General features: G+C 42.2%; 1 protein-coding gene across 6 annotated transcripts in view; it reads right to left on the bottom strand.

Moving 5' to 3' along the window:
- fggy (FGGY carbohydrate kinase domain containing) overlaps positions 1-25,040 on the bottom strand; it is a 490,678-nt gene that overhangs the window by 246,500 nt on the left and 219,138 nt on the right. For all 6 annotated transcript variants that reach the window (XM_048538754.2, XM_048538757.2, XM_048538755.2 and 3 more), the window contains one exon: positions 3,309-3,397. In XM_048538754.2, coding sequence (XP_048394711.1) covers positions 3,309-3,397 — 89 coding nt within the window. The remainder of the gene's footprint in view (positions 1-3,308; positions 3,398-25,040) is intronic.

Genomic DNA, 25,040 nt, shown 5'->3' with positions numbered 1-25,040 from the left:
ATTGGAAGAAGTTAACTAGACCTCCTCGCAATGATTACAGAATAAATTCAGAAAAATTACAATATAGAACAATTCTCAATTATAGCTAATGAGTAAAGAACACGAGGATCAGACTTGGGTTTCCAGCAAATAAATTGTACTATTTTATTGATACTACATCATTTTTTTTTATTATGAGGATTTTCCCTCTTTCCATTGAACCAGGGTTGATGTTCTAGCCTAATGATGATAGAGTGGTGTATAGGCTGGGTCACAAGATTATGGATTGTTTGAGAGTATAATTGTGCTGCTGCTGGTGGCCTATAAAGCCTCGTGGATGCCCAATTTTGAGTGCCCGATCTATTTGAGGTCTATCCCATTTGGTATAGGCCACACATATGCATTTTGTTAAAACAAACAAGGGTATAACTTATACAATTAATGGTAGAGCCTGGGGTACTGTTGTAGAACAGAGGGATGTAGGGGTGCAGGTACATAATTGTTTGAAGTTTGCATCACATATAGACGGGGTGGTTACAAAGGCATCTGGCACGCTTGCCTTTATTGCTCAATCCTTTGAATATTGGAATTGGGAAGTCATGTTGAGGCTGTACAGGACAAATGGTGAGGCCTCTTCTGGAATACTGCATCCAGTTCTGGTCCCCCAGTTATAGAAAGGATATTATTAATCAGGAGACGATTCAGGAGAGATTTACAAGGATATTGCGGGGTACGGAAGGTTTGAGTTATAAAGAAAGGCTGGTTAAGCTGGTTCATTTTTCACTGAAGCATCGGAGGTTGACAGGTGACCAGACAGTAGTTTAAAAAAAATGACGGGTACAGATAGAGTTGGTGGTAGATGTCTTTTCCCTAGGTTAGGGGATTTCAAGACCAGCAGGCATATTTTTAAGGTGAGAGGAGAGATTTAAAAAGACATGAAGGGCAAATTTTTATACAGAAAGTGGTTCACATATGGCATGAGGCTCTTGAGGAAGGGCTGGATGTGGGCACAATTACGGTTACAAGACATTAGGAAAGGGACATGAATAGTAAAGGTTTGGAGGGATATGGGCCAGAAGCAGGCAGGTGGGACGAGTTTACTTTTGGAATTATGTTCAGCATGGACTGGTTGGGCCGTAAGGGCCTGTTTCAAGCATAAAACTATGAATGGTCATAAAGATCTAACCTAAAAGAGCACAGATGGCATTACTGCAGGAGAGTGAACCATAAGCAGTTTCTTCAGTGATTTGAAAACCAAGAAAATAACACACTGCAATCAGTTCATTTTATTGTAATATTCATAAACTGGACGACATAGAAATTTTCTATTTTTTTCCAACCTGTTCAGGGATGTTATTACACACCTCTGGAGAGATGAGATATGAACCTGGGTGACTAGACCTTCCAGTACAGCAGTAGGAATACTACTACTTTGCCACAGAGTAGGTTGTTAGTAGGCTCAATTATGGGCATCACCACCAGCAGAGCACCTACCCCACTATTGGATGTGCAGGATTTTGCTGAAGCATTGCTGTGATATTTCTCAAGGGGACTGAGGTGTCTGCTTTAAGGTATCTATGTCTCCGATGCACACAGGAGGGACTGGTAACACTGGTGCCCAGAATACCATGAACTTGGTGTTAGGTTTGAAGGCTTTGTTATCAAACACTTTGTTCCTCCAGATGGCCGAAGCTCTGGTCGCATATTGAAAGCCATACAGAACTTCAACCTCCATGTTTGCACTTGTTGAGAGGAAGTTTCCAGGACATGGAATTTGATCCATATTGTTCTCAGTAGTTCACTGTGGATCTTGATAGTCAGGGACAGTGTTGTGCAGTGGGAACAGGATGGTAGAGGACCTTTGCCATCTCAATGTTAAGCCTAAGTTTGGTCTCTCATATGCCTCTGTGAATAGATCAATGATAATTTCGAACTTGGCCTCTGAATGTGTGCACACACAAGCATCATCTTCATACCGCAGCTTGAAGACAAAACCTCTGTGGTCCTGGTTGCGAAGGGCAAGTGACAGCGGTTGAATAGTTTCCCACTTGTCCTATAGAGAAGCTGCAGTACAGTGGGAAGCTTCTTAGATAATGGGACAGCGTGTTTCAACAAGGAAGCTGAAGAACAGCATTGATGCAATAACGTAGACAACAGCCCTCCTCCCACATCCATTATTGCAAAATAGCAAAATAAAACAACTAATTAGAATCAATAAGATTACAATTAGAAAGGTCCCACAAGCATTTACTAATCACCAGATTTTGTACTCTGTTTAAGGGATAGACATGGGCCAGGCAACATTGGGGAACTCCCCTGCTCCTTTTCAAACAATGGAATGGGATCTTTGACATCACAGTGGGAGGATAGATGCACCTTGGTGTAATGCCACATTCACAAACTGCACTTCTGGCAGCTCAGCAAGCCACTGCTCTCAGAATGAACAGTCTGTCTAGATTTAACACATTTTAAGCAATCATATTAAACCATAAAGGATTTTATCGCAGCATAGAATTCATTTCTGCAGTTATTGATATCCCATGAAGAGTTCTATCACGTCTCAGTTTCTTGCTTTGAAAATTGTTTTAAACATTACTCCATATAGTGCTTGTATACAACAGCTGAATATCTAAAAATAGTTTATTTTGATTTTGTTCAAACCTACAATAGTTTTTTGTGTCAGTTACTATTTAGTTTTTCCAACAGATAGCATTACACATGGTGATAACTATCGTTATTTGCACTCATCATCCCTTCAATAAACCACTTCATCCTGGGTTTGTGCACAACAGCTAACAGAAACGCATTCATTCTTTGAGATCATTTTCTTGAAATAGAAAACTACATATGCCTCTCATATTTCACATTAAACCACTATTTTACTTACAGTGTAGACGCACTGAGTCATACCAAGTCGTGGAAAGGGAGAGTGAGAAAATGTCAGCCAAGAAAACAGCAACTCTCTTTAATATTATTTGTTCAATACACAATATCACCTGCAATCCCCACCACCGCCCATCACACAATGAGAAAATTTATGAAGACTGTCTCATCAAACAAGTTTTTACTTTGTAAAATTAAGGCATATTGTTCAGGATAGTTTGTCCTCTTAAGCTCCAAGATGATCTCATTTTCTGGCTAAATTTCAGAGCTCTGAATGGAAGTTTGCCAAAACTGCTTCTGCAACATCATTTTGCCCCACCACCTCATCCACACCCACCCACCCCCGTCCCAACCATTTTGGCACAGTTTACTTCTCCCAGAGGACTTCCAGTGCAGTAATGCATAGTCGTTACTGCAGCAATACCAGACTTTAAGTAAATAAATACCTTGTAGTTGCACCTGTGGCTTTCCAAGATAGAAAATCAGGGAGATCAAAGAAATGATGAGCTTTATCCCAGCAAGTGGTTGGCAGTTTCTGGCAAATTCAAACAACAAACACAAGTAACTACTCCAAATCAAACAAATGTCCTTTTCATGTGTGATATATAAAAGACATTTTGTTTCTTTGATTTAATTTTAACTGCACAAAACACTAAAAACTGAAGATCACAATTCTTTAAAAAAAATTAAAGCTGTGGTTATTTGTTCTTACAATAGTTCACTATTAATAAACTAAAATTTAAAACCAATACACCTCAATTCATATCTAAAAAGAGTGCTCAATTTCAAAATAGTTAGCTTTGTTATCTTTTTCAATACTGTAATCATACTGCAAGCTTCTATATATTCCCATTATGTTGTTCAAATGCGGAAACAATCTGTGATTTTAAAACGTTATGGGGACTGCAGGATCATGTACTAATCAATCCTAAATCAAACCAACTTCACAGCACAAGAAATTTCATTTTTCTATTCATTCATGAGAGGTGACTATCAGCCTTTAATGCTCAACAATTTTCTGGAATGCCCTTGTGTCGCACATTTTTCCCAGTTTAAAGAGCAGATTACAGACATCTCCTCAGTCTCTCTTGTTCCTATCCTAACAGTGGTTGAGACAGCAGAAGTGAAAATTTAATGGTCAGCGTCTATCATGCTTCCATGCCAGCACTTGGGAGTGAGATGCTGAGAATGCTGAGTTACACCAGAGTTGAGTATTCAATGACACTTTACTATGCTCCAACAATTGATAATTTAAAATATTGTAACACAACAGAAATGTCTGTGGATCAGAAACTGAAATTAAATCCAAGAAAAAAAGTACTGGGTAATGAGCCCGGCCAGGTGTTAGATTTGGAAGTAGGTGAGCACTTTGGTGATGGTGATCACAATTCTGTTATGTTTACTTTAGTGATGGAAAGGGATAGGTGTATACCATTGGGCAAGAGTTATAGCTGGGGGAAAGCCAATTACGATGAGATTAGGCAAGATTTAGGGAGCATAGAATGGGGAAGGAAACTGCAGGGGATGGGCACATTAGAAATGAGGAGCTTATTCGAGAAAAAGCTCCTGTGTGTCCTAGATAAGTATGTACCTGTCAGGCAGGGAGGAAGCTGTAGAGTGCGGGAGCCATGGTTTACGAAGGAGGTGGAATCTCTGGTCAAAAGGAAGAAGGCTTATGTTAGGATGAGATGTGAAGGCTCAGTTAGGGCACTTGAGGGCTACAAGGTATCCCGGAAAGACCTAAAGAGAGAGCTCAGAAGAGCCAGGAGGAGACATGAGAAGTTGATGGTGGATAGGATCAGGGTAAACCCTAAGGCTTTCTATAGGTATTTAAGGAATTAAAGAATGACGAAAGTAAGATTAGGCCCAATCAAGGACAGTAGTGGTAAGTTGTGTGTGGAGTCAGATGAGATAGGAGAAGCACTAAATGAATATTTTTCAACAGTATTCACTCTAGAAAACGACAATGTTGTCGAGGAGAATACTGAGATACAGGCTACTAGACTAGGTGGGATTGAGGTTCACAAGGAAGAGGTATTAGAAATCCTTCAGAAGGTGAAGATAGATAAGACCCCTGGGCCGGATGGGATTTATCCGAGGTTCCTCTGGGAAGCCAGGGAGGAGATTGCCGAGCTTTTGGCATTGATCTTTAACTCGTCATTGTCTACAGGAATAGTGTCAAAAGACTGGAGGATAGCAAATGTGGTTCCCCTGTTCAAGAAGGGGAGTAGAGACAACCCTGGTAATTATAGATCAGTGAACCTTACCTCAGTTGTTGGTAAAGTGTTGGAAAAGGTTATAAGAGATAGGACTTATAATCATCTAGAAAAGAATAAATTGATTAGGGATAGTCAGCACGGTTTTGTCAAGGGAAGGTCGTGCCTCACAAACCTTATTGAGTTCTTTGAGAAGGTGACCAAACAGGTAGCTGAGAGTAAACCGGTTGATGTGGTGTGTATGGATTTCAGCAAGGCGTTCGATAAGGTTCCCCACAATAGGCTATTGTACAAAATGCAAAGGAATGGAATTGTCGGAGATATAGCAGTTTGGATCGGAAATTGGCTTGCTGAAAGAAGACAGAGGGTGGGAGTTGATGGGAAATGTTCATCCTGGAGTCCAGTTACTAGTGGTGTACCGCAAGGGTCGGTGTTGGGTCCACTGCTGTTTGTCATTTTTATAAATGACCTGGATGAGGGCGTAGAAGGATGAGTTAGTAAATTTGCAGACGACACTAAGGTCGGTGGAGTTGTGGATGGTGACGAAGGATGCTGTAGGTTGCAGAGAGACATAGATAAGCTGCAGAGCTGGGCTGAGAGGTGGCAAATGGAGTTTAATGCAGACAAGTGTGAGGTGATGCACTTTGGCAGGAGTAACCAGAAGGCAGAGTACAGGGCTAATGGTAAGATTCTGAGTAGTGTAGATGAGCAGAGAGATCTCGGTGTCCGTGTACACAGATCCTTGAAAGTTGCCACCCAGGTTGACAGGGCTATTAAGAAGGCATACAGTGTTTTAGCTTTTATTAATAGAGGAATCGAGTTCCGGATCCAAGAGGTTATGGTGAAGCTGTACAAAACTCTAGTGCGGCCGCACTTGGAGTATTGTGTACAGTTCTGGTCACCGCATTATAAGAAGGATGTGGAAGCTTTGGAAAGGGTGCAGAGGAGATTTACTGGGATGTTGCCTGGTATGGAGGGAAGGTCTTACGAGAAAAGGCTGAGGAACTTGAGGCTGTTTTCATTTGAGAGAAGAAGGTTGAGAGGTGACTTAATTGAAACATATAAAATAATCAGAGGGTTAGATAGGGTGGATAGGGAGAGCCTTTTTCCTAGGATGGTGACAGCGAGCACGAGGGGGCATAGCTTTAAATTGAGGGGTGAAAGATATAGGACAGATGTCAGAGGTAGTTTCTTTACTCAGAGAGTAGTAAGGGAATGGAACGCTTTGCCTGCAACGGTAGTAGATTTGCCAACTTTAGGTACATTTAAGTCGTCATTGGACAAGCATATGGATGTACATGGAATAGTGTAGGTCAGATGGGCTTGAGTTTGGTATGACAGGTCGGCACAACATCAAGGGCCGAAGAGCCTGTACTGTGCTGTAATGTTCTATGTTCTATCATCTCAGTTTCTCTTTTCACTGTTTCAATGTCCAGAATTGTAACAATGCAGTTATTGATTTAAAATCTGCCAGTGGGAGCTTTAACATTTTGGCTGTAATGCAGTGCTGATGTCATCATGTTGAATATCTTGTCTAACAGGAAAGAATGTGTGAGAAACAGAAATGTTGTACATATTTTGTTGAGAGGAAATTTTAAGTCAAATTACTTCAAAACAAATGTTATTTTTAATAAATATATTTAAAGAGGAGTGCTATTTGAAGAGGTCATCAATTACTTACAGTTTCATTTCTGACTGAATTCTATCAGCTGTTGCAGCATCATGAAGATGGATCAGAATCTAATGTACTATGGAGATATTAGAACTTCCTAAATTCAAAATCTGTTTTATTTCAAAGAAGTGGGCTGCTACAGACAAAAAGAACATGGAACATAGAACATTACAGCACAGTACAGGCTTTTCAGCCCTTGATGTTGTGCCGACCTGTCATACCAATCTGAAGCCCATCTCACCTACACTATTCCATGTACGTCCATATGCTTGTCCAATGATGACGTAAATGTGCCTAAAGTTGGCAAATCTACTACTGTTTGCACGCAAAGCATTCCATTCTCTTACTACTCTCTGAGTAAAGAAACTACCTTTGACATCTGTCCTATATCTGTCACCCCTCAATTTAAAGCTATGCCCCCTCGTGCTCGCCATCACCATCCGAGGAAAAAGGCTCTCCCTATCCACCCTATCGAACCCTCTGATTATTTTATATGTCTTAATTAAGTCACCTCTCAACCTTCTTCTGACTAACGAAAACAGCCTCAAGTCCCTCAGCTTTTCCACGTAAGACCTTCCATCCAGACCAGGCAACATCCTAGTAAATCTCCTCTGCACCCTTTCCAAAGCTTCTACATCCTTCTTATAACGCGGTGACCAGAACTGTACACAATACTCCAAGTGCGGCCGCACCAGGGTTTTGTACAGCTGCAGCATAACCTCTTGGATCCGGAACTCGATCCCTCCATTAATAAAAGCTAAAACACTGTATGCCTTCTTAATAGCCCTGTCAACCTGGGTGGCAACTTTCAAGGATCTGTGTACATGGACACCGAGATCTCTCTGCTCATCTACACTACCAAGAATCTTACCATTAGCCCAGTACTTTGCTTTCCAGTTACTCCTACCAAAGTGCATCACCTCACACTTGTCCGCATTAAACTCCATTTGCCACCTCTCAGCCCAGCTCTGCAGCTTATCTATGTCTCTCTGCAACCTACAGCATCCTTCGTCACTATCCACAACTCCACCGACCTTAGTGTCGTCTGCAAATTTACTACCCCATCCTTCTACGCCCTCATCCAGGTCATTTATAAAAATGACAAACAGCACTGGACCCAACACCGACCCTTGCGGTACACCACTAGTAACTGGTCTCCAGAATGAACATTTCCCATCAACTCCCACCCTCTGTCTTCTTTCAGCAAGCCAATTTCTGATCCAAACTGCTATATCTCCCACAATCCCACTTCTCCGCATTTTGTACAATAGCCTATTGTGGGGAACCTTATCGAACGCCTTGCTGAAATCCATATACACCACATCAAGTGGTTTACTCTCATCTACCTGTTTGGTCACCTTCTCAAAGAACTCAATAAGGTTTGTGAGGCACGCCTTACCATTCACAAAATCGTGCTGACTATCCCTAATCAATTTATTCTTTTCTAGATGATTATAAATCCTATCTCTTATAACCTTTTCCAACACTTTACCAACAACTGAGGTAAGGTTCACTGGTCTATAATTACCAGAGTTGTCTCTACTCCCCTTCTTGAACAGGGGAACCACATTTGCTATCCTCCAGTCTTCTGGCACTATTCCTGTAGACAATGACGAGTTAAAGATCAATGCCAAAAGCTCGGCAATCTCCTCCCTGGCTTCCCAGAGGATCCTAGGATAAATCCCATCCGGCCCAGGGGACTTATCTATCTTCACCTTCTGAAGGATTTCTAATACCTCTTCCTTGTGAACCTCAATCCCACCTAGTCTAGTAGCCTGTATTTCAATATTCTCCTCAACAACATTGTCGTTTTCTAGAGTGAATACTGTTGAAAAATATTCATTTAGTGCTTCCCCTATCTCCTCTGACTCCACACACAACTTCCCACCACTATCCTTGATTGGCCCTAATCTTACTTTCGTCACTCTTTTATTCCTTAAATACCTATAGAAAGCCTTAGGGTTTACCCTGTTCCTATCCACCAACAACTTCTCATGTCTCCTCCTGGCTCTTCTGAGCTCTCTGTTTAGGTCTTTCCCGGCTATCTCGTAGCCCTCAACCGCCCTAACTGAGCCTTCACATCTCATCCTAACATAAGCCTTCTTCTTCCTCTTGACCAGAGATTCCACCTCCTTCATAAACCATGGCTCCCGCTCTCTACAGCTCCCTTCCTGCCTGACAGGTACATACTTATCTAGGACACACAGGAGCTTTTCCTTGAATAGGCTCCACATTTCTAATGTGCCCATACCCTGCAGTTTCCTTCCCCATTCTATGCCCCCTAAATCTTGCCTAATCTCATCGTAATTGGCTTTCCCCCAGCTATAACTCTTGCCCAGTGGTATAAACCTATCCCTAACATGCTATTGTAAATTCTGAGGGTCTAGCCAAGTCCCACCGGTGATCCTCAAAATATTGAATCTGTAATTTCAAACAGAGAGCAAGATGTAACAGAAAGAAGGAAGTAAAGAAAACACTGAAGGAAAACTGAAATTGCTTGAGAAACTGTGCAGATCTGCCATCATCTATGGACAGAAAGCACAGTTAATGTTTCAGGTCCAGTGATCCTTCTTCAGAATGGATTGCCTTTAGAGCAAAGTCAGAGACAATGAAAGAGTTAATTACCTTCCCCTTTTCAACAGAAAGCTATGTCTGGCAGATTTTTTTGCAATGGCTTGCATCCAACTTGCCCTATAGCATCAAAGGGAGAAATGAGTACAGACAACTCAGAGCAAGAATGATTGCTGGATAAGGACTGAGAAGAAGAAGGACATTCTCACCTGAAGATCTGTGAGGAACAGTCTGTAAAGCTTCCCCATATCAGCAAGGAGGGCATCATTGAAATCTGCTTCCAGATCCAACCATAACTGCAACCTTAAAGCTGGACAGCAGTGGTGGTTGTGAAGGCCATCATAACCACAAACCTTTATAAATCTGGCTCTTTCAAGTCGGGAACACTCAATATTTTCATCATTTTCCAGTTTACTGTTGGAGAAGGAAGGGCACTAGGTCTACATTCCAAGAGAGCTGAATATATTTCTTTTTCCAGACAGAAGCAGATGGAGCAAGTAAATAGTTCGAGGAGGACTGCAGATTTCCTCACTGTGCAAAGAGTCACTGACTTCACAAGATATCCTACAGCCTAAAGGTGCTCTGTGGCCTCAAAATGAAATTATAACATAAGATATTGGAGCAGAATGAGGACATTTGGCCCATTGATTCTGTTCCACCATTCGATCATGACGGATATGTTTCTCAAACCCATTCTCCTGACTTCGTCCCATAGCCCTCGAAACCCTTACTGATCAAGAATCTATCTCTCTTTTAAATAGACTCAATAACGTACCCTTCACAGACCTTGTGACAAAGAGCTCCACGGGTTAACCACACTGGCTGAGTTTAAAAGGGTTATCCATTCAGTCTCCTTGAAAGAGGAGTTGTTGAGGAGTACAACTGCCGGGGCTCCATTTTCTCCCCCTTGGTCCAGAAACTCCCTGCCTACTTCCATGACACTACCCATGCCGTCCACCTCCTCCAGAACTTCCAATTCCCTGGTCCCCAACACCTCATCTTTACCATGGACGTCCAGTCCCTATACACCAGCATTCCCCATACAGAGGGCCTAAAGACCCTCCACTTCTTCCTGGCACGCAGACCCAGCCAGTCCCCCTCCACTGACACCCTCCTCTGCTTAACCAAACACGTCCTCACCCTCAACAACTTCTCTTTCAATTCCTCCCACTGCCTACAGACAAAGTTGGTGGGCATGGGTACCCGCATGGGCCCAAGCTATGCCTGCCTCTTTATAGGTTACGTAGAACAAACCCTCTCCCTTACCTACACAGGCCCCAAACCCCACCTCTTCCTCCGATACATTGATGGCTGTATCGGTACCGCCTTGTGCTCCCAAGAGGAGCTCGAACAGTTCATCCACTTTACCGACACGTTTCATCCCAACGTCTCACCTCAACCATCTCTAAACCTCTCTCTCCTTCCTGGACCTCTCTGTCTCTATCTCCGGCAACCACCTAGAAACCGACATCCACTTCAAGCCCACCAACTCCCACAGCTACCTAGAATACACCTCCTCCCACCCTCCTTCCTGCAAAAATGCCATCCCCTATTCCCAATTCCTTCGCCTCCGCTGCATCTGCTCCCAAGTTGAGGCATTCCACTCCCGTACATCTCAGATATCCTTGTTTTTCAAGGACCGCAACAGCCACCCCTCAGTAGTTGAGAACACCCTCGACCATGTCTCCTGCATTTCCCGCAACACATCTCTCACACCCCACAGTAACAATCAAAAGAGAATCCCCTCATCCTCACATACCAGCCCACCACCGTCCGGATCCAACGCATCATCCTCCGACACTTCGGCTATCTGCATTCTGACCCCATCACCAAAGACACTTTTCCATCCCCACCCTTATCTGCCTTCCGGAGGGGCCACTCTCTCCGTGACACCCTTGTCCGCTCCACAATCCCCTCCAAACCCACCACACGCAGCACTTTTCCCTGCAACCACAGGAAGTGCTACACCTGCCCCACGCCTCCCGCTTCGGCCCCATCCCAGGCCCCAAGAAGACTTTCCACATCAAGCAGATGTTCAGCTGCATATCTACTAATGTGGTATACTACATCTGCTGTTCCCCTTGTGGCCTCCTCTACATCGGGGAAACCAAGAGGAGACTTGGGGACCGCTTTGCAGAACACCTGCGTTTAGTTCGCACAAAACAACTGCACCTCCCAGTCGCGAACCATTTCAACTCCCCCTCCCATTCCACAGACGACACGTCCATCCTGGGCCTCCTGTAAGTGCCACACGATGCCACCCGAAGGTTGCAGGAACAGCAACTCATATTCCACTTGGGAACCCTGCAGCCTAATGGTAACAATGTGGATTTCACAAGCTTCAAAATCTCCCCTTCCCCCACCGCACCCTAAAATCAGCCCAGCTCGTCTCCGCCTCCCTAACCTGTCCTTCCACCTATCCCCTCCTCCCACAAGTCCCACCCCCATCTCCTACCTACTAACCTCTTCCCGCCCCCTTGACCTGTCCGAGCTCTCTGGGCTGACCTATCTCCTCCCTACCTCCCCACCTACACTCACGTTTACTGGCTCCATCCTTGCCTCTTTGACTGGTCTGTCTCCTCTCCACCTATCTTCTCCTTTATCCATCTTCGATCCGCCTCCCCCCCTCTCACTATTTATTTCAGAAACTCCTTCCCCTCCCCCATTTCTGATGAAGGGTCTCGGCCCGAAACGTTAGCTTTCCTGCTCCTAAGATGCTTGGTCTGATGTGTTCATCCAGCTCTACATCCATTGCCTCTCCTTTCTGTAACTTGCTTGTTACTATCTCAAAGGAATTCTATCGGAAATGTCAGGCATGGCCTCCTCTTGATGTAACCATGCTGGCTCAGCCCAATTTTACAAGTGATCAAGGTCAGGCTAACTGGCCTACAGTTTCCTTACTCCTCCCTGCCTCTCCTTAAAATATGGTGTTACCACTGTTATTTTTTGGTCCTCTGGCACCCTCCTTGACTCCAGTGATTCCTGAAATATCACCACCAAAGCCTCTGCAAACTCTTCAGCTATCTCCTTCAGAACTCTGAGGGTAGAATTTGTTTGAATCTTACAGAATAAAGAGCAGCCTGGATAGTGTGGAACCATCTTGACCTGGTTATTGATCTACCTTCAGACATTTCAGCTTCCCCAGCACCTTCACCTTAGTGATGGCCACTACACACCTCTAATCTGACTGTCTTGAAGTTCTGGAATGCTGCTGGCACCTTCCATAGTGGAAATTGATGCCGAGTGCCTATTCAGTTTTTTGCCATTTCTTTGTTCTCCTCTTATGACTTCTTCAGCGTGAAGAGGCTGAAGTGTAGTCCAGTGTCCACTCTTACATCTCTCTCTTACTTTATAGATACTTTTTAAAAAAAACCTCTTGCAATTTTTTTATATTACTTGATCGCCGACTCTCATATTTCATCTTCTCCCCGACCCAATCTCGTTTTTTTCAGTTATTTCCTGGTTTTTAACGTCTTCCCTATCCTCTGGCTAGACACTAATCTTGACAATATTGTTTGCTTTTTCTTTTACTTTTACGCTGTCCCTGACTTCCCTTGTCAGCCATGGTTGCCTTATACTCTCCTTAGGATGTTTCTTCTTCCTTGGAACGAATTTCTGCTATCCCTCTTGAATTATCCCCAGAAACATCTACTCGGATCCCCTTCCAATCAACTCTGGACTGGTCTTCTTTTATGTCTTTATAGTTACCTATACTCAAATGTAAAACAATTACATCTGATTCCAGCTTCTCCCTCTCAAGCTGCAGGGTGAATTCTATCATATTATGGTCACTGCCCCCTTGGGGTTTCTTCGCCTTAAGGTTCTTAATCAAGTCTGCCTTACACATCACCAAATACAGAATTGTCTTTTCCCTTGTGGGTTATACCACAAGCTGCTCTAAAAAAAAATCTTGTAGACATTCCACAAGCTCCTTTTCTTGAAATTCGCTAACAATGTGTTTCTCCCAATCCATGTGCACATTGAAGTCCCCATGATATTGTAATAGTGACTTTCTTGCATGTCTTTTTGTAAACTGAATTTCCTCTTTCCCACAGCCTGGCTACTAAAAGGAAGCCTGCACACAACTCCTATCAGGGTGTTTTTTTCCATTGTGGTTCTTCAACTCTATCCACACATATTTTACACTTTCGACTCTACATCACATCTTGCTGTCAATTTAACTTAATTTCTTATGAACTAGGCAACCCCAGCCCCTCTGGTCATCTGTCTGTCCTTTCGACAGCACATGTATCATTAAATAGTTAGTTCTCAGCTCTGGCCCCACTGCAGCCACATCTGTGATACCCACAACATCATACCTGCCAATTTCAATCTCTACTACAAGCTCATTTACTTTTTTTTGTATACTACCTGCATTTAAGTACCACACATTGAGTACTGTGTTGACTGTCCCACTTCTCAGAGTTGTCCCCTTATCTGGTGTCTTAAGTTAGATTCCTGACCCTTTCCATACTCTCTGTCCTATTATTTGTTCTGGAAACTTTAATAACCTTCGCTGAGCCCTACACTGCTTTCATTTTTCTCATAATTTTCCATGCAACTGAATCCACCCTCCACTATTTAGTTTAAACCCCCATCCCCAGCCCTAGCTATGCAATATACCATTACTCTATTACCAGCATGATTTAGGCGAAGTACACCTCACTGGAACAGCTTCCTCCTTCCCAGTACTGATGTTAAGTCCCATGGTTTTAAACTCATTTCTCATACAACAATTGTTGAGTCATGCATTTTTCTCTTTCAATTTGTTGATCTTGTGCCAATTTGAAAGTTGGCTCAAGTCAAATCTAAAATCTATTGCCTTTTTGGCTCTGCTTTTTAATTTAGCCTCTAGGTGCTCATATTCCCTCAGCAGAACCACTTTGCACTTTGCACCTATATTGTTGGCACCTACGTGGACCAGAACATCTGGATCATTCCCTTTGCACTTTTAAGTTTCCTTGCAGCGCAGACAAGATATCCCAAACCTGGGCACCATGTAAGTAACACAGCCTTTGGAGACCCCTGATCGTGGTCACAGGGAACAATGTCTTTTCTCCTGGTTACAACAACATTTCTCTTTTCTCCCCCTTTCTGGAACACAGCATCCAGGTAATTCTCCTCCTCCCTGATGTGTCACAGTGTTTGAAGCTCAGACTCCAGCTCATCAACTCTGAGTCAGAGCTCCTCACGCAGCCAATACTAACTACAAATGTGGTCACTCTGAATCACAACAAAGTCCAACAGCTCCCACGTGTTACAACACATTCCACGGCCTGGGATCTCTATTTTAATTATTTACTTCTTAATTTGATTTTAAACCATTTTATACTGGTCTTTTAGTTTGTAGCCTGTAAATCTTTCCCCTATTTACTATCAACCTGAAATTAACTATAGTAGTCAAATTAGTAGCCTCACCAAAAAATGAACTTAAGGCTTCCCCATGAAGTCACTCTTTTGTACTTGGCCACTGATCCTGGACTTCAATTCATCCTATTGAAAAAGAACTTCCAAAATATGAGCCAAAAAACCGAAGGGTTAGCACTTATCTCCCTCTGCTTTGAACGCCCTGCTGCCTTCAAATTCCCTGAACCAAAACTTATTCAGGGTTGTCTCACTCCGGGTGAGATCTCTCATCCCTGGCCATGCAAAGCTTACTGGTCATGTGCGTTCAACAAGCCCTGTCTTAAATAGAGCTGAGCTGAGATGACTCAAACTTATTAAGCACACTTATTCTTCTTATTATCATGACAACTTATTATTTATACTGTTCACGCATTAGGTGTTTGACTGATAACTGTCCTTCAGTCAGCTGAGTCAACTACCTCATTATCTTTTCATTAGATGACTGAATTTTAAAATTAATATGTTAGGCAGCATGATGTGCAGCATATCATGTTCCTATTACCCCTTCAGCAGTTATAGTGCATTCATTCTGCAGCAGTTTCTTGTATGTCTACATTTGAACCACCACAACAAACCACACAGTGGTTACTTGGTGACAAGATATATCCTTTGATCTGGACTCCTGGCTCGGGTACGCAACATATGTACATGTGGGCAGCATGCATATAAAATAAGTCATACTGCTATCTAAAATGTGACAGATCAGAACATTGGGGACATCAAAGAATATTTCCTAGACCATACTGAAGGAGTGCTTGGAAGAAAAGGTGCCAGGATTCAGGATGGTCTGCTGTAGGCTACAAAACCCCTCCATCATGAAAGTACAGTCCTTGCTGTCAGCTATGCAGTGACCAGAATAAGGAGGAGGGGGACGAGGGAAAGAAAGAGAGAAAGGAGAAGAAAGGAGAAGACAACCAACATCACAGTTTGAGCTTTCTTCATTTCTGCTGAAAGGTCATTGTCTTGAAACAGTAAAATCTTCTCTCCACTGATAGAACATAGAACACAGAATAGAGAACATAGACCAGTACAGTACAGGCCCTTCGGCCCACAATGTTGTGCCGATCTATTATCCTACGAAGATCAAACTACCTTGCATACCCTACATTTTACTCTCCTCCATGTGCCTATCCAAAAGTCACTTAAAAGTCTCTGAAGTATCTGACTCCACTACCACTGCCGGCGGCGCATTCCACACCCACCACTCTGTGTAAAGAATCTATCTCTGACATCTCCCCTATACCTTCCACCAATCACTTTGAAAATATGGCCCGTTGTAATAGTCATTTCCACCCTGGCAAAAAGTCTCCAATTATCCATATTGGTGATCTGCCATGCCTTTGCTGTATTTTGTTTTTTTTTCATTATTATAACTCCTTTCTAGCCAGGTCGTCAGTGATCCAATTATGTCATGAATGTCACCCAATTGTGTCCCATACTTTACCTTTGCTCTGTTTGATCATCAGGTCAACAAATTGATCATGTAACAAAAATTAAAACAAAAATACAAAACAAATATTCAAAATTAAATGTATACATCAGAATGGACCTTTCATTTAAAAAAATGGATTTTCCTATGTATTTGATTTGTAACTATCCTGTGGGCACGTCTGCCTGTCCTGGTGGAGACTGTGGAGTGTAGGACAAGTGGAATATGTCAGCAGATTAGGTACGAATGTTTTTGTCATTCATTTTAGTTTCAGCCCCTTTGACGACCATCTCAGAGACAGCTACACTATAGGTTGCCAAAACAGACAACTCCTTGGGGGTGCTGGCATGCAGAAACAAGGACACAAATCACAGGACCCTGCCCTGCCTCTGGACCCTGACCAAAGTACAGTGGGCCCTCCAGAGCCCTGCACCCCAGTTACTAAGCCATAATGTACTGCCCTGTCCCAATGTTATAAAAGCAGAGGTTGACTCCGCCCCCCCAGAACTAAAACTGAAATCCCCAATGAGGAGCACCTCGCCTCATAATCTGTAAAAGCAGTGCGAAAAGTGGTGTATCATGCTTTTCAGCAACTTCTAGAGGTTAAATAAAACAAAACCCTGAAACTCACTTTAAAATCAAGAAGTAACAGTTTCTTTATCTAACTCATAACAGTGAACAAATTAACTAACCTATTAACAAACAGAATAAATCCCTTCCAGCCACTATTCCTGAATACAGCAAGAGTCTTATGGAATGCTGTTTCAATAAATAAAACTCCCACTTATATATAAAATGACAGAATTTAGTCTCTCGAAATCATAGCCAGGATGTGTCTTCTGGAATGTCCTGTGCCGCCTTCTGTCAGGAATGCCTTCCCCGTCGATTCATCTGTCAGAAGTATTAACTAGTTGTACAGTTGGTACCATTGATATTTAGATGGTGCTTCACTAAGACATAGAGGGAGCTGTGACAGCAGGAATTTTCTCTGGAGAGCTGAGGCCTGCAGATCTGGCACTTGGCAGTTAGCTCTGTGGTTTTGTCAAAGTGCCCCTTTCTTTTATACCCTTGATGACATATCACTATTTCTTACAATTGGACTTGTCCTATTTTGTCAAAACCATCAGATTTAAATGTAATCATTTTTTGGTATCTAAATATCTGAACATAGAACAAAGAACAAAGAAAATTACAGCACAGGAACAGGCCCTTCGGCCCTCCAAGCCTGCATCGATCGAGATCCTCTGTCTCAACTATTTTCTAAGGGTCTGTATCCCTTTGCTCCCTGCCCATCCATGTACCTGTCCAGATACATCTTCAAAGACACTATCGTATCTGTGTCTACCACCTCCACTGGCATCATATTCCAGGCACCCACCACTATCTGTGTAAAGAACTTTCCACGTATATCTCCCTAAAACTTTCCTCCTCTCACTTTGAACTCATGACCACTAGTAATTGACTCCCCCACACTGGGAAAAAGCTTCTTGCTATCCACCTCATCTATACCCCTTATGATTTTGTCAATCTCAATCAGCACCCCGCAATCTCCGTCTTTCTAATGAAAAAATCCTAATCTACTCAATCTTTCTTCATAGCTAGCGCCCTCCATACCAGGCAACATCCTGGTGAACCTCCTCTGCACCCTCTCCAAAGCATCCACATCCTTTCGGTAACGTGGCGACCAGAACTGTATGCAGTACTCTAAATGTGGCCGAATCAAAGTCTTATACAACTGTAGCACGTCCTGCCAACTCTTGTACTCAATACCCCGTCCGATGAAGGAAAGCATGCCGTATGCCTTCTTTACCACTCAATTAACCTGCGTTGTCACCTTCAGGGAACAATGGACCTGAACACCAAATGTACATCAGCTTTCCCCAGGACTTTTCCATTTACTGTATAGTTTGCTCTTGAATTAGATCTTCCAAAATGCATCACCTGGTTCAAATTGATTGGCTAAATTCAAAAGCCTGTTGTCTGAGTAAAAACTGCTGCTTGGCCTGCTAACTGTATGGCCTCTCAATACAAATGTTTCAAGTTAGGTACTCTCTGTGTAATTGTAAACTTTCAATCTGCTGCTCACAGACGTCCATTTTAAATCTCTAAGCACAGGAAAAGTATATCATCTTTTAAAGGGACCACACAATGCTTTTCGCTCTAGCGTTTTACAAACACCAAATTCTAACTTCCTGCCTCCCAATCCACAAGTTTTCTACCCAACTTCGTAATATCTCCCGCCTTAAGAAAAAAAATGAACTCTCATTATGAAATGTTGGCATTTTTTTCACTTTAAAAACTTAACTCCATCACATCATTCATGTAGGGTTACACATTTTATACTAATTTCATTTTGATATAAAATTGAACACCATAGCTTTTATCTTATATAAGTATTTTTCTTTAAACTCATGATAAAACATCTGCGAGAATATTTTCATGACTCGCAATTTGTACAATCTGTAAACAAGCTGCTTGTAACATAAGACTCCAATGAAATAATCTGGTGTTACTGTCCTGAAATCTTTCTAGAAAAGTCAAGGCGTGTGATTGGTATATACAGTCACCTTTGATACCCTGTATGCAATGGAAATTTTAACATGTTGTAAGGCTATTGCCAAACTCAATAAATCTTTTTCAATGGTTGAATAATTTTTCTGGTGTATATTGATTTTTTTTCTGAAAAATAACAATTGGCTTTTCTATTTCACAATCATCCTCCTGCAATAACAAAGCTCCAACAACTACTTCACTTGCGTCAATGGCGACTTTGAAGGCTTTCAAAAAGTTTGTCGCGGCTAAAACTGGTGTGATGGGTATCGCTCTATCCACTGAAATTTTGTTTTTTTTTAAAACAAATCTGTCGATGGTGCCATTACACTAGTAAAGTCGGGTACAAATTTCCTGCAGAATCTGCTCAATCCTAAAAAAATCATGGCACTTCCTTCTTTGACGATGGTCGTGGAAATTCCTCAACGGCCTTCAGCTTCACATTCCTCGGTGTCATACGTCTGCATCCAATGTTGAATCCTAAAAATGTCACTTCCGCCTTTACAAATTCTGTTTTTGCCACATTCATGACTACCTTTGCCTTCCATACTCTCTTAAAGACCTCTGCCAAGTCCTCCATGTGGTATTTCCACAAATGGCTAAAGATCACTGAGTCATCTATGTAGACGGCACAATTAGTCAGTCCAGCAACAACTCTGTTCATAAGCCTTTGAAAAGTGGCTGGTGAGTTTTTCTTTCGAAACAGCATTACTTTAAATTGAAACAGTCCATTTGGGGTTACAAAAGCAGAAATCTCATCTGCTCTCTCTGACAAAAGTATTTGCCAGGAATTGAGAAGTAAGTCCAACTTTGTGATGTAAATGACTTTGTCCTGCTTTCTCCAGACAATCTTCCAGGCTTTGAATTTGGCATGAGTCAGATTTGATCACAGTGTTGAACTTCCGATAGTCTATGCAGAATCGCTGAGTACCGTCAGGTCTGGGAACAAACACTACCGGGAAATTCCACTTGCTTTGACTCAGCTCCATGATGTCTTCTTGGAGCATCACTTCCACTTGCTTCTGAACCTGCGCTGTTTGAGAGTAAAGTCTGTAGGGGTGTTGTTTTATCAGAACAACATTCTCTACCACAACCTTAAATACTATGGATAATAGGAACTGCAGATGCTGCAGGATCTGAGATAATAAGGTGTGGAGCTGGATAAACACAGCAGGCCAAGCAGCATCTTAGGAGCAGGAAAGCTGACGTTTCAGGCCTAGACCCTTCATCAGATTTTCTCCAAGACCTCTGTAAATATTTTGGCAGTAAAACTGGACCCTTGGTCTGACTGAATCTCCCTGAGTGGTTCATAATGGGTAAAGAAAGCAAGCAACTCCTCCACAACCTTTTTTGCCTTGGCATTCCATAATGCAATTGCCTCTGGAAATCTAATAGACACATCCTTTATGGTTAGCAAATCCTGGTTTTTACTTTCAGTTTTAGGGAGGAAAACGAAACAATCAATTATAACCCATGTAAAAGGTTCTTGAAATGCGAGAATTAGCATCAAAGGCACTAGTCTTCTCAGTGCCTGCGGCTTTCCGACCACCTAACATGTATGGCAGGTACGGCAAAATTCAACCACAATTTTATGTAATCCAGGCCAATAAAAATGCTTCTGTATCTTGGCCTGAGTCTTTTTGACTCCATATGATCTCCTACAGGTAATTGATGTGCTACCTGCAATAATTCCTGTCTGTATTCTACTAGCAACACAATCTGGTGAACTTCCACCCTTTTCTCATCCGCACTAACCTGCCAAGGTCTCCATTTCTGCCTTAACTTTTAATCCTCAAGGAATAGCATTCTGGAATACACTCTCATTCCTTTTCCGAGTAGGTTTTACAATATAAATCCTTTAACGTCCCATCTTTTTATTGTAACTCCATTAATCTTTAAGAACTAACTACCTCTTCCTGATCCTCTACTTGTTTAGGTATTTTCTTTTACCATCTCAAAGCGTCAGCTAACTGGATTTCAACTCCTTCATCTTTCTTTTTTATTTTCCCTTCTAGTTTTAACTTAGGACTATGGAATCTTGCTAATGCACAATCCTAAAAACTTGCAGGGTATTTTTCTTTCAATTCCTCAGTTCCCTGATTTTATTTTGGCTTTTCCATTACAATGGACATCACTCCTACCTGTGATCCAGCTATCTCATTTCCAAGAATAAACTATTTTACTGGAATAGCCAATTTTTCCATGATTCCCCACTATCAGGTCCACAGTCTCAATCAGACTTTATAGCATTATCTTACTTGGAGAACACTGTTCCTCTCTCCATTTCTTCCACAATTACCACACTCTCAAGCAATATTTCAGAAGGAGTGTAAATATTTTCATCTCTTACTACCAGAGTCTGGTTTGCTCCCGTATCTCTCAATATTGTAACTTCTTTATCTACATCCCCTGTTTTACCTGAGTAAATCTTACCCATACAAGTGAAGTCTTCGAAAAGATCAGGTGGTATCTTACTATCCAGGGCATGACCAGGCTATACATTCTCCTGCAGCTCCTCAACTTCTCCTGGGATTTCCTTCGCTACCTCAACTAATTCTACTGGTTTATCATCTTTTCCCACATCCTTTCTCCCAGTGCCTTTCTTAAACCACCAGCACGATTTTAGTTCTCTGATGGGATCAATCTCCCCTTTCTAAAAGATTGGGGGCTCATCGTCTGGGATTTAGACAGATTTGAATAAATTTAGGGTACGATGGGTCTCAGCAGATTTCAACACACTTAGGGACTAATGTCCTGGATCTTTAAACAAAACTTTAATGAGAACTGGAAAATCTGTTTAATTTCGATTGTGTCATGTTGGTGAAGTTAAACATGGGGAAATGGCTCTTAACATTGCTAAAGATGTCCCACTTTGTTGCAGCACTTGAAGTCTTTCATCTTTTTCACCTTCTTGGATTTCTTTTTTCACATGTGGTAAACTGTTCCCAGTGTGATCTATTTTTTGTTTTTTTCATTGAAGGATCTTCCTGTTTCCCAATTTCTATCCCTCATGGAATGAAATTGCTGTCTGAAGCTAAGTTTCGATTTATGCACTAATGCATTTTCATCTGATCTCATCCCTGAAACACTTCTCGCTGTTTAAACTTTCTGTTCCTCAACATGAGTTCTTATCATTTCTGGAAGTGAGTTTTTAAACTCTAGCAGAATAATATCTAAGAGTCTCATATGTCTTTTTTGTCTTTAGTGCTTTCACCCATCTATCGAGGTTGCTCTGTTCAATTCTTTCAAAATCGATATAAGTCTAACCTGGTTTCTTTCTTACATGTGGCCTCCTCTACATTGGTGAGACCCAGCGGAGACTCGGAGACCGTTTTGCAGAGCATCTGTGCTCCGTTCACAACAAATGACAACACCTTCTGATCGTGTGCCATTTTAATGCCTCCTCCCACTCCCTGGGTGACATGTTCATCCTGGGCCTCATCCAGTGTTACAATGACACCACCCGCAAAATGGAGGAACAGCAGGTCATATTCTGCCTAGGGAACTGACAGCCCAATGGCCTAAACTCAATATCTGTCCACCCCCAGCCTCATCCCATGACCAAACCTCCCTCTCATCCTCGCCTCCCTGATCTGACACAACCTGTCCATCTTCTCTCCCACCTATCCACCGCTCCCATCTCACTGACCAATCCCCACCACTGTCTACTCACCTATCACCATCACACCCACCTTCCCCAGCCCCACCCCTCTTCTATCTATTTCTTTCTGAGCTCCCTTCCCCCTCCCCATTTCTGAAAAAGGGTCCCGATCCAAAAGGTCAACTTTCCTGCTCCTCTGATGTTGCCTAGCCTGCTGTGTTCCTCCGGCTCCACAGAATGTTATCTCTGACTCCAGCATCTGAAGTACTTACGATCTCTCCTTTCTTACGTTTCTGAACTGTTGCCTATATGCTTCTGGTATCAATTCACAGGGACTCAAAATAGTCTGTTTTACTTCTTCATATTCTCCAGACACCACCTCTGATGGTGTTGCAAATACCTCACCAGCCGTGCCCACCAATTAACATTATCCTATAGTCTCTGGCAAGTTCACCAATTTAGCCAATTTCTCAATGGAAATGAAAAAGGCTTCTACATCTTTTTCATCAAATTTTGGTAATGTTTGGACATATTTGGACATATCCCTGCCAAGCCTTTGGCTATGATGGGTCATCACTATTCGCCTCACAAAGCCTACCTTCTATCTTCACTTCCACCCTGTTACATCCACTTTCTTGTCTAATTGCCAACTTTTGAAGATCAAACTCTCTCCATTTTTTCCCCTCTTTTCCTTTTTGTTCTGCTAGGGATCTTCTTTTCCTTTCTTTTTCTGTTTCTCTGATATACCTAAATGCTTGGCCAGCTCCATTACAATTTGAGCTTTCTTATACCATTTTCTGTTTTTCTAAATTTCCTTGGCAAATTTGGGAAGCATGTTTGACTCTCAGAACATCTTTAGCAATGTTAAGAGCCATTTCCCCATGTTTAACTTCACCAACATGACTCAACCGAAATTAAACAGATTTTCCAGTTCTCACTAAAGTTTTGTTTAAAGATCCAGGACATTAGTCCCTAAGTGTGTTGAAATCTGCTGAGACCCATCATACCCTAAATTTATTCAAATCTGTCCAAATCCCAGACGATGAGCCCCCAATCTATTAGAAAAGGGAGACTGATCCCCCTCAGAGAACTAAAATCGAGATACCCAAAGAAGAGCAGGTCATTTCATAATCTGTAAAAGGAGTGTGAAAAGTGCTGTAACCTGCTTTTCAGCAACTCCTAGTGGTTAAATAAAATAAATCCCTGACACTCACTTTAAAATCATCAAGAAACAATTCACTTACCTAACTCAGACACTGAATAAATTACCTAAACTATTAACAAATAGAATAAATCCCTTCTAACTACTAAGCGTTTCTGAACGCAGCAAGATTCTAATGGTATGTGGTTGCAAACATGCTTGCTGAGCTTGTGGGTTTGGCTGCAAATGTTTCGTCGCCCTGCAAGGTAACATCATCAGTCTGCCTCCGGTCAAGCGTCTGTGTTCTGTCCTACTTGTTATTTATATGCCTCAGTTTACTGGTGTGATAGGTATTGCTTCCAGTTTTGTTTCTCAGACCACAACAGGAAGACACATGTCCAGAATCATTTGTCACCCTACCATACATCAAGGACACTTCAGAGCTGACCACACGACTACTCAGACTACTAGATATCAGAGAAGCCGACAAACAGACAACCACCCTACGACTGTCACTGACGAGCGTAAAGGATCCCATACCCAAAACCAGTAAAACTGGGATCATATACAAAATGCAATGCAAGGACTATGAGAAACACTACATAGACCAAACCGAACGAAAATTGACAATATGGATACATGAACACCAACTAACCACCAAGAGACACAACCAACTCTCACTTGTCTCACTACACATGGACAATGAGGAATACAAATTCAACTGGGACAGCACATCGATAATCGCACAAGCCAAACAAAGACACACTAGGGGATTCCTGGAGGCCTGGTATTCCAACCAGAATTCCATCAACAAATACATCGAATTAGACCCTGTGCACAAACCACTGAAAAACAAAACCGGAAGCAATACCAATCGCCCCAGCAAACGGAGGCAGATAAATAACAAATGGGACAGAACATCGGCACTTCACCGGAGGTGCACTGAATATGATAACTAGCAAGGTGATGTAACATTTGCAACCAAACCCACCAACTTGGCAAGCATGTCTACAACCTAATGCACAACCCGAGCAACAAATCTTCTTGAAAACTTTATTCTAATGGTATGCTGTTCCATTAAAAGAAGTCCCACTTATATATTTTAAAAAATTCTCTCGAAATTACAGTCAGGTTACATCTTCCGGAATGTTCTGCGCCTTCTCTATAGATTCTTCTGTTAGGAGTATTAACTAGTTGTGCCATTGGTACCGTGATATTTAGATGGTGCTTTCTCGCAGACTTGGAGGAAGCTGTTGGAGCCCCCATGCTCTCTTGAGAGCTGAGGGCTGTTAGCTCTGACAGCTAGCAGTTAGCTCTGTGCCATTGTCCAGCTGCCCCCCCTAATTTATACTCATCGGACCAATCTAAATCAGATTGGTCCGATGTTGTTAAAACCAGCAAATTTAAATTTAATTAGGTTTTGGTATCTGAATGCCTGGTTCAAAGTGATTGGCTAAATTCAAAAGCCTTTTGTCTTGGTAAAAACTGCTGCTTGGTCTGCTAACAGTATGACCTTTCAATATAAATGTTTTGAGTAGGATGCTCTCTGTGTACTTGCAAACTTTCAATCTGCTGGTCATGGACATCTATTT

This window comes from Stegostoma tigrinum, chromosome 8 (assembly GCF_030684315.1).
Source record: "Stegostoma tigrinum isolate sSteTig4 chromosome 8, sSteTig4.hap1, whole genome shotgun sequence".
Classification (NCBI taxonomy): Eukaryota; Metazoa; Chordata; class Chondrichthyes; order Orectolobiformes; family Stegostomatidae; genus Stegostoma; species Stegostoma tigrinum.
The sequence above is the reverse complement of the archived record's forward strand: the minus strand, read 5'-3'. Positions and strand labels throughout refer to the sequence as shown.